The 10,581-nt window shown below is 38.3% G+C and overlaps 1 protein-coding gene across 1 annotated transcript; it reads right to left on the bottom strand.

Annotated features, from left to right (window-relative positions):
• Positions 1 to 9,404: 9,404 nt before the first annotated feature.
• On the bottom strand, positions 9,405 to 10,328 carry LOC106845707 (olfactory receptor 5AC1-like). Its single transcript, XM_070511433.1, has one exon. The coding sequence runs from the start codon at positions 10,326 to 10,328 to the stop codon at positions 9,405 to 9,407; it is 924 nt and encodes a 307-aa protein (XP_070367534.1).
• Positions 10,329 to 10,581: the final 253 nt, after the last annotated feature.

Raw genomic sequence — 10,581 nt, 5'->3', positions numbered from 1 at the left:
AAGACCCTGGAAAACGCATCCTGCACCCACAACAGTGGCATCTTCAGTGTGAGCTGTGACAATCCAAATGCAGCAGCAACGACAGCAGCTCTTATTGAGCTAGAGTTGGGACATGATTTTGGCTGTTGAAGGGCTGCCTTATTTCTTTGTTTCTTCCCATTTCTCCAGTGGTTTTCTCCTCCTTGCCTAACATTTCTATTTAATTTGCATTCAATGAACTAATTTCCTCTTGCAACCCAGAGCTCTAGCTCACACAAAAGGAGACAAGGAAGAGACAGAAAAGGATATGAGCAGAGTGATCAGAAAAGCAGGAGGGATTGGGAAGCTGAGTGCTGTGGACTTACAGAGAGGAAAACACTCGAGGACAACGTGAAGTACAGTGCCAAAAGTGAAATAAATGCTCTGGTAGGATAAGGAGTGACCAGATTTCACTGGGTGTGGAAATTAAGAGATCTTAGTGTGTTTAGTGAAAGCAATTTCCATTTAGTGATAGAGTTGAGGTCAGAGAATAATGAGAAGTGATTGGGAAAGAAGTGGCAGTGCAGTAGGAGAATGAAGAGAGTTCTCCAAGATGTGGACAACAGTTTGCACCTGTCCACTGCCCATAGACAGATTTGAATTTTCCTTCTGTAGAACAATGTCATGAAGTTTTCAAAAGAGAGAGGAAAGCACTGCGAAGAGAAAGGGGATAGAAGTGGAATGGGAAATTTGGTGGGTGAAAGGGCAGGAAGAGAAGAAGGTAGAGAATACCAGTCAGAGACGGTCAGTGTCAGGAAGACAAGGACAGGCAGAGGGAGAGAGGAAGTCTCTCTGAGGCCTGAGGGGAAGACAGGGAGGCTCAGAGGCCGGGGTGAATGTTTGCCTTCACCTCGGTTTTCATGAAAAGTGTCAACACTGGGAGTCCTTTCTTTTTCTTTTAGTCAAAATTCCATGTTTATTTTCCCTACAGATTTGTGTATGAAACAGATTTTCACTTTAAATTTTACCTTAGAAAGTCTGTACTGTTCATAAATATACTGGCACTGCCTGAAAGTTGTTTCAATATTTAAAAGTTGCCGTATCTTTCTGTGACTGTCATTAGAACTGTCTTGCCCAGAAATCCTGCTGGTTTTACTTGAGAGCACAGTCTTCACCAGTTTTATTAGCAGAATAGAACTGAGCCAAAGACTAGAACCTAACTCAGACAACATGAATAACCAATGCCACTAATTGTAGTCGTTAAACGTATTTTTACTTAGAATGGTCTTCCTTCCATGCAATCCCAAATCACTTAAATAAGCAAAAATTCTCGAATTCAATATGTGGATACTTATTCAGTCATAAAGCTGGAAAGAGCAGGCAAGGGACACTTTCCACATTTGTCCTCTTCTCCATATGTATAACATGTATATTTATATCATTTTATAAATCACATGTACATAAAAATACTCAATTAAATTTTTGTCAGAAGTAGGTGGGAGGTAGGGAGGTTAATATCCAAGTGATTTAACTTAAGAGTTAGTCAGAGAATGTCGTTAATTAAATGGAATAAACGTTTTCATCAGAATCTTCAGAAAGATTTCTTATGTAGGAATCGTGATGGCCTGAATCCTTAAATTCACTATTAAATTGTTGAATGTTCTAGTTTACCAAAACGTATGTTATGTAGTCGTTATAATTGTGCTAGCCAGATAACTAAATATCATTAAAGAGTACAATTCACTCTCAGAGCTATTTTGTTTATCTAGATTTTCCTCACAATAATAAAGTAACACAGATTATTCACTATTTGTTTTCCACTTCAACTGGCTAGGGCCTCCTGTAAACCAAATCAAAATTATTATGAACAGCATTATTTTCAACTTTCTATAAAAAATAATGAATATTATAGAAATCATTATCTCTTACAAATACCTGTTAAGAAATAGTGGAGATCTTTTCAAAGAGTTAGGCTTTCTAAAGTAGAAAATTATACAGCAGCACAGGAAATCACAATAACATAGGTAGCAGTTCTTTGCACACTGATTCATTGTGGAGGCTTCATTTCCCAAGCTCAGTAAGATATTGTTTATATTAATTGTTTTGAACAGAAGAGTCAACTAATTATACAACTGTGTGCTTTTGCCAGAAGAGGAAGGAGTGAAGAACTGAAATTCCCCTGGCAGCACCCAAGGATTCCCTTTAGGACAAAGCTGAGCTGCTCCTCTGGGCATTGTGGACTTGGACATGCGTGAGAAGTCCAGGTTGTCCCTCAGGGCATTACAGACTCCGAAATCCTAAACATCAACTCATTGCAGACAATGCTAGTTTGAACACTTGAAATTGCACTTTATGCCACTATTTTCCACCACAGATAACACTTCTGACAAGGTTATGCAAACTCCAGCTTATCTATACATTTTGGTGTTCTGAGTGCTTTGATCGGCATGGTCTTGTCTGAGATAATCATACATGATCTTGATGAGGCCAGAGTTCTAGATTCTCTTCAGGAGCCAACCCCAAGACAGTTGTTCTCATGCAAACCGGAGCGCACATCCAGACCTGTATCTAACTCCCCAGTTTAAGCCGAAATCTGATGAGAGACCTTACTAGGCAAATGTCAGGAAGGAGCAAAGGAAAAAAGGGCAAAGGACCACAGTGGAAGGAGGCGCGGATCAGAACTTCCCAAACTTTACAGACTGTGGATCTCCTGGAGATCTTGTTAAAATGCAGATTCTGTTTCAGAGGTCTGGGTGGGGTGAGGGCCTTCATTCCCAAAGGTGATGCCTGTGGACATTTGCCTTCCACAGGGCCTCCTTCATTGGAGGACCTAGATTATCGGAGAGCTAGATCCCTGGAGAAGCTCAACATGGTCAATGGAGCTGGCATGCCAAGAGAGAAGCAGGAGCCGGATTGGGCCAGGGAGGCCAGCCTGGGTGGGCTCACAGGGGGTCTGGAGGCCAGGTAGGGCCTTTGTGCTGTACGCCAAATTAAAGGAACTTTATTGAGGAATTTTGAACGTCGTTGTAATGTGTTCAGCTTTGTCTTTCATGCGTTAGCAGAGAATGTTGTCAAAGAGCATTCATTCAGAAAAATAAAACAATTTACTCATCTGTAACATTTTAATTTGTTATCTAAAAAGTAAAAAATAAATTAACCTCCAGTGGCTACACTGGGGAAAAAAGGATACATTTTTTAATACTCATTCATCTATTTTCCTGCTTCCTTAAAATTTTGCTAATGAAAGAGAAAGAAGTGGTGCAAAAATAACATAGACAAAACAGCATTCACTGGGAACTCTGCAGAAGGGTGGGGTGAGCAGTGTGATGGGCACAGGTAGCTTCGACATGACCCGAACTTGACTTAAATTTACTGCCCCCTTCAATCTTGTGAGATCATCTCCTAACTCGCTGGGTTGCCTCTCTGTGAGCACAGAGGTCTGCATTGCTCCTTCCGGTATGGATTGTCCTTGCAATTTTAGTTATTTCAATAGGTGGGTTGGGGTATCTCACTGTGGTCTCCATTTGTATTTCTCTAATAACTAATGATGGTTAGCATCTTTTCCTGCCCTTATTGACATCCGTATGCTATCTCCAGTGAAGTGTCTGCTCAAATCTTTTGCTCATTTTTTAATTGGCTTGTTTGTTTTCTAATTTTTGAGCTTTGAGAGTTCTTCATATTTCCTGGATATCTTTTATCGGATATATGATTTATACATATTATCTGAAAATCTGTGGTTTGTCATTTCATTTTAGCAATGTTTTTTGAACAGCAATTCTCTTATTTTAATGAAGTTATCAATTTTATCCTTTTATGGATTGTGCTTTTGGTATTATATTTCTTGGTTGTACATAAGGTCTATGATCCATCTTGAGTTAATTTTTGTATATTATCTGGATGAGAGCTCATTTTTCTTTTGCACATAGATAGCCAATTGTTCCAGCATCATTTGCTGAGTAAACTATCCTTTCTCCACTGAATTACCCCTGCACCTTTGTCCAAAATCAGTTGTCCATATACTTATGGGTTTACTTCTGGACTCTACTCTGTTCCACTCGTATATTGCTCTATCTTGACAATGATGCTACACTGTCTTGATACTGGAGTTCTACCTTAAGTCCTGGAAGCAGATAGTGTTAGACCTCTAACTTTGTTCTTCTTTTTCAAAGTTATCTTGGCTATTCTACATCCTTCACATTTCCATGTAAATATTGGAATCAGCTTGTCAATTTTTACAAGAAATCCTGCTGAGATTTTGTTTGGGATTTTATTAAATCTATACATGCCTTTGGGGAGAATTGATTTTTTTTCAATATTGAATAACCCAATTCATCTTTGCCTTTAATTATCCTTTAATTTCTCTCAGAAAAGCTTTTTGTGTTGTTCTGTGTATAGGTCTTGCCCATGATTTGTCAGATTTATCACTAAGTTTTCATAAGATTATGACTATTGTACATAGTATAGACACATACATATATCTGTCTGCTAATAAAGAAATTATGCAGTGTACACACACTTCTGCAACCTACTCTTCCTGCTTCCTGTATTGAGAGTGATAGCTCAAGAGAAAGGGATTCAAGTCCCTACCTGGATTCTTTCTGCTCTTCCCTTTTTCCTTTTCCTGATTTAAGGAGACATTAATATGATGTATGAAAAGACAAGATTCTGGTGGGACCATATGGGTTGGTTTTGGGGGCATCCTAAGGTCAGCCTGTGGCTCTTACTTACCATTGCTTTTCTCTTCTTTTACCAGAAATGCTAAGTAGCTCCCCAGGCATGCTCCCTTGAACCAGGCTGTCATCTCTCTCTTCTTTCTGACCAGAGAAGTAAGCTCATGCATGGACTTCCTTCCAAAGATGACCAGCCCCACTTCACTTTTTCTTCTTCTAGCTGGCCACCAGGCTTTGGTCTGGCCAGCCCGGGCCAGCCTTGTGCACCATGGGTAACATGTTCTCCTCTGGCTCCATCTCTTCTAGCACCAGAGTCGAGGTTCAGATTGCATGTGCAGGACCTCTTGACCAGGCCACAATTTCCTGTCTTACTTTGACAGCTCAGAAAACAATATATTTTACTTTGCTTTCTTTTCCCTGCACTTACATCTGTCTCTAGAATGTCTGAAAGAAAATTCAGGTACTCCTACCAAAAACTCCTGGAAGATGATTCAGCTACTTAGGCTTATCTGTTTTGTATAAAATATATGGACTTGGACTTTTCTTTGTTTGAAGATCTTTGACTAAAAATCTGAATTTTAAAAAAGCACACAAGTATTCAGGTTATCTACTTCCTAAATAAGCTTTGGTAGTTTGTGTTCTTTTCAGGGAATTTGTTCATTTCATCTAGGTTGACAAATTTTTGGACATTAACTTGTTCAAAATATTTCTTTATTGTCTTTTAAACATGCAGCATCTGTAATGATGTTCCTTCTTTCTCTCCTGATATTTGCATTTTCTGTCATTTAACAGTTTAAGTCTTTTCTTTTTCTTTCTTGGTCAATTTGGCTAGAAGTTTGTCAATTTTATTGATCTTTTCAGATAACCAGTTTTTTATTTCAAAGAACGAGGTTTTCATTTCATTGATTTTTCTCTATTATTCTTCCCTCAAATTAATCGATTTCTGCTCTTATATTTATATATTTCTTTCTGCTTGCTTTGAGTTTAATTTGCTCTTCTTTTGTAGCATCTCAATGTGGAAACTTAGAACATTGATTTAATTCTTTCTTCTTTTCTAATATAAGCATTTGATGCTATAAATTTATCTTTAAACACTATTTTAGCTGTACCCCACACATTTAAATATCTGTGTTTTTATTTTCATTTAAATTCAATTCATTGAATTTAAAATATATTCTTTTCTCCTCTGTGACTATCTCTTTGATCCATGAGTATTTAGAAGGATGGTTTTTAATTGCCAAATATGTAGAGATTTTACACATGCTTTTCGCATTGATTTTTAGTTTAAGTCTGTTATGGGTTATATTTTGTATTAATTCAATTATTTCAAATATCAACCAGAATAGGGTTTATTTTGGTGAATGTTCAATGTGTACATAAAAATACTGTGTACCCTGCTACTGTTTGAAGGAGTGTTCTATAAATATAATGTTGGTTGACAGTACTTTTCAGATCTTCTCTACTTTTAGTGATATTCTACTTATTCTATCAATTATTGAAAAAGGAATATTGAAATCAATCTGTAATTGTAGATTTGTCCGTTTCTCCCTTCTATCAGTTTTTGCTTCAAGTATTTTGAAGCTCCATTGTTCAGTGCTTCCATACTTAGTGTTATTTTGTCTTCTTGATGAGTTAAACCCTTTTTCACTTTGCAGTGTTCCTCTCTATCTCTGGTGATATTCCTGGATCTGAGGTCCGTATTTTGTTTGATCACCACTCCAGCTTTCTTTTGGTTAGTGTTTGCGAGTATATCTGTTTTCCATCCTTTTAGCTCTAATTTACCTAGGTCTTTATGTTTTATGTATGTTGCTTCTCAACAGTATGTAGTTAGACCTTGCTTTTGAATCCAATGTGACAATCTATTTTTATTTGGTGTATTATACCTTTCAGATTTAATAAATTATTGATATGGTTGGATTAAAAGCTATCATTTTTGTGTGGGGGTTTTTTTTTGGTTTTTGTGAGGCAGATTCACCACGAGCTAAAATGTGTTGCTGATCCTCCTCATTTTTTGCTTGAGGAAGATTAGCCCTGAGCTAACATCTGTGCCAGTTTTCCTCTGTTTTGTATATGGGTCACTGCCATAGTATGGCTGATGAGTGGTGTAGGTCTGAGCCTGGGATCTGAACCCAGAAATCTAGGCCACTGAAGTGGAGCACGCCAAACTTAACCACTATGCCACAGGGTCAGCCCCAAAGGCTATCATTATGCTAGATTTTTTTCTATCCATTTCATCTATCTTTTGTTCTTCTTCTTTTGTCCCACCTGCTGTTGGATTAATAGAGACTTTTTTGTGATTCCATTCTATATCCACATTTGGCATATTATTTATATATTGTCTCTTTTTTTTTGGTGGTTCCCTTAGGGTATACAAGTGAGTCATAGCATACAATTTATACTACATAACACTTAACAGAGGGCCTCTTAACTGGAAGAGAGTCTCCTCTGATATTTGCCAAAATTCCCCTAAAAGAATGATTAATGTCATTTACTTTATTTTATACTCTTTAAAATCTAAATACACACTTATAAATAGTTCCCCATCACATTATCATCATCCATTGACTCAGTGTTCTGACACAGAACAGCCAGCCACACAATATGGTGTCATGAATAGTGCCCTGCATTGAGCAGTGCACACAGCCTGTACGGCATTCACAATCCCTCTGTGTACACTTTGTTTCAATACTATGCATGGAACTTATTAGTTTTCCATGAATAGTTCATAAATGTTGTCCCATTGTCTTTGTACTTTCAGTGCAATTGATAGGAAGTCAAATGTTACTGTACTTATCCTTCCTTTCTTAGTAACCCAGTATCTCTGTCTGGAAGCTTGTAGGTCTTCTCTTTACCCCTGGTGTCTGGGGCTGTTTGCCAGGAGCATATTCTCCTTGTGGTTGGTATACCATAAGTGCTATCCACTGCTTCCAGGAAATGGTTTGATGAGCTGTATTTTAGACTGAGTGAGCCTGAATTGCCAATTCTAGAATCTCCAGCTTAGAGGGTATAAATGCTCTATAGATGCCCTCCAATAGGAGATTGTCTCCCAAATACTCTTAAAGATAAATACTACAAGGTATGAGGTTTTCTGATGAGTTTTAATATTATATGGCTTCACAACACTTGTGTTTTGAGGTAGTAGTGGCCTTATTCACCATCTAAACCTTTCCCATGCCTGATTGAAGAGAGAGCAGAGAACTTTCCAGAAACATGGATGGTTTAGGCACTTGAATCTCCATCAGCACCAAAGATGCCTCTGTGAAGTCCACCCAGTTATATGACAAGGACCATTTCCCCCGGTACTGATTGGATCTGTGGAAATTTGAATTTGTTGGCTTCAATGTGTACAGAGCACTGCTGCCTTCAGAGCTCAGCCTTGCATCCTGCTACTTTGCATACTGTTACGTCCACACATCAGGTTTTCTATATACGTGATTTTTCCTCTTAATTCTTCCTTACTGCTCAACAATATCAGGCCATCATCTGGGATTTTGCAGCAGTAACGGGCACCCAAAAATACAACAGATTCAAACATTAAATTTGGGAGATGGTCAACGAAGAAAGTCACTACACATTCCTTACAAAGCAGTCAACGAAAGAAAAATGATTATGACGTTGAAGGTTTTTGCAATCATTTCAGAAATGAGAACCATTCCACAGTGTCACCCAAATTAAGATGTGTTGCATCATGTAAGTGTGAAAGTAACCTTTGTTGTTGTTTTTTGTGAGGAAGATTCACCCTGAGCTAACATTCATTGCCAATCCTCCTCTTTTTTGCTTGAGGAAAATTAGTCCTGAGCTAATATCAGTGCCCATCTTCCTTCTCTTTGTATGTGGGGTGCCTCCACAGCATGGCTGATGAGTGTTGCTAGTCTGCACCCTGGATCAGAACTCGCAAACCCTAGGCCACCGAAGCAGAACACGCAGAACTCCAGCCACTCGGCCATGGGGCCCGCCCAAAAGTAAATTATTTTCACTTAAATAATAATAAACATGTAAGAGATTATAAGAAGAGTGACAACTATGCAGGTTTCTGAGTTTCTGCTTTATTAATCATGTAAAGATAAGTATAGTAGACTTCAAATGTCTGAGGGGATATATCCTAAAATCTTCCAAAATCTGCAAATTCTTGAATATCAATATTGCCTATATTTTCCCTGATAAAATGTACTATGTATTTTCACATATTTGAGCCATACTTTTACTCAATAGTCCACTCTTATTTTTCCACAACTTTCATTATTCTCAATAAAAGCCACGAATCTCTTATATTCCACACTTTTTAAACATTTTTTTTTACTACAAAGAAAATTTTCTCTTCAGGGGGACAATTGCCTTCAAGAAGTCACTTCACTTGAGTCTTTGAACAGTTGAGAAGCAGAAAGAATTTTGACATGCAAGCTCTGTGCAATTGCGTTGGCTCAGTTACACCAGCCTCAAACAAAGAAACTTGCACATCTGCCACAGTAAAATTACAAACTACTAGATCTAATTTAGTGGGAGTTTACAAAGAGTCAAAAACTGCAAATTCTAAATGCTTAATTTAAAAAGGGATGTTCTATTTTTCATAAAGAGTTCAGTTTTATGTGATATGAAGATCTTCCATTGAAGCAAGTATCTGCTGAAGCCGACTTTCATCACACAGTCCTCAGAACCTGCCCTAGACACAGCCCTCTGTTAAAACTTAAAAAGCTAAGGTTAACTTGCACAACTCCAGACCCCCTGTATTCTGCAAAGTTTGAAAAGAACAAGTTTGAAATTTGCCTTGAGAACTGTTTATTTACTTATTATTCTCCTCAAGGCACCTATAACCTCTTTGTTCCTCAGACTGTAGATAAAAGGATTTATCAGGGGAATTATGACTGTGTAAAATAAAGAATACATTTTATCCTGATCTTCAGCTGGTCCAGACCCAGGACGCACGTACATGAGGAAGAGAGTGCCATAGAACAAGGAGACAGAGAGCAGGTGGGCACTGCACGTGGAGAAGGCTTTGCTCCTGCCCTTTGCAGACTTCTTTTTCAGGATGGCAAAGAGGACACGCATATAAGACACTATGATGGTCAGAAAAGTAAAAGATTGTATAAAGACTGAAAATATAAAAATCAGGAGCATATTAACTCTAGGGTCAGTACAGGAAATTTTAAACAGTTGTAAAATTTCACAGTAGAAATAATGTATTACATTGGACTTGCAGAAAGTTAATCTAAATAACAAACCCACATGCATCATGGGATGAAGAAACCCAATAATATATGAAACAACTAATAATTGGATGCAGAAGATATTGGACATCACCGCTGGATAAAGCAAGGGGTTGCATATGGCCACGTAGCGGTCATAGGCCATCACCACCAGGAGGAAACATTCTGTGTTTGCACTGGAAGCAAAAGTGTAAAATTGAGTGATGCACCCAACTAGGGATATCATATGATTCTTAAATAAAAATGTCGTTAGCATCCTGGGGGTCACTGAGGACGAAGAACAAGCATCTGCAAAGGCCAAGCTGCCGAGGAATAAGTACATGGGGCTGTGCAGACGGGCGTCCTTCCAGATGAGAGCAGCCAGTCCGAGGTTGCCCACCATGGTGGTGAGGTAGGTGAGCAGGAACACCAGGAACAGAGGGGCCTGCAGCCCTGGACGCTCTGTCAGTCCTGTGAGAACAAACTCGGTCACCAGCATCTTGTTTGCGTCCATCATATCCCCTCAGGCTGATCAGTGCAGTGAGAGAACAGATGAAGGCCACGGTCACAAAAGACCATGAAAATAATCACATTTTACGTGAAAAAAAATGCATTTTCCTTGTTTATGTACCCCCTTTAATCAGAACACTTACCTTTTACCCTTGAGTAAGTATTTTTCACAAACAGTAAGTATTTGGGAAACTTTCCTAAAAATTAGAAGGAAAAAATGTATATATAATATAGAAAGATTTCATTACTTGTATAAAAGA

Source organism: Equus asinus, chromosome 5 (assembly GCF_041296235.1).
Source record: "Equus asinus isolate D_3611 breed Donkey chromosome 5, EquAss-T2T_v2, whole genome shotgun sequence".
Classification (NCBI taxonomy): domain Eukaryota; kingdom Metazoa; phylum Chordata; class Mammalia; order Perissodactyla; family Equidae; genus Equus; species Equus asinus.
Note: the sequence above shows the minus strand (reverse complement) of the source record. Positions and strands in the feature narration are given on the sequence as shown.

Coding starts and splice junctions, on each gene's coding strand:
- LOC106845707 (XM_070511433.1), bottom strand. CDS start 10,328: ATGATGGACGCAAACAAGATGCTGGTGACCGAGTTTGTTCTCACAGGA.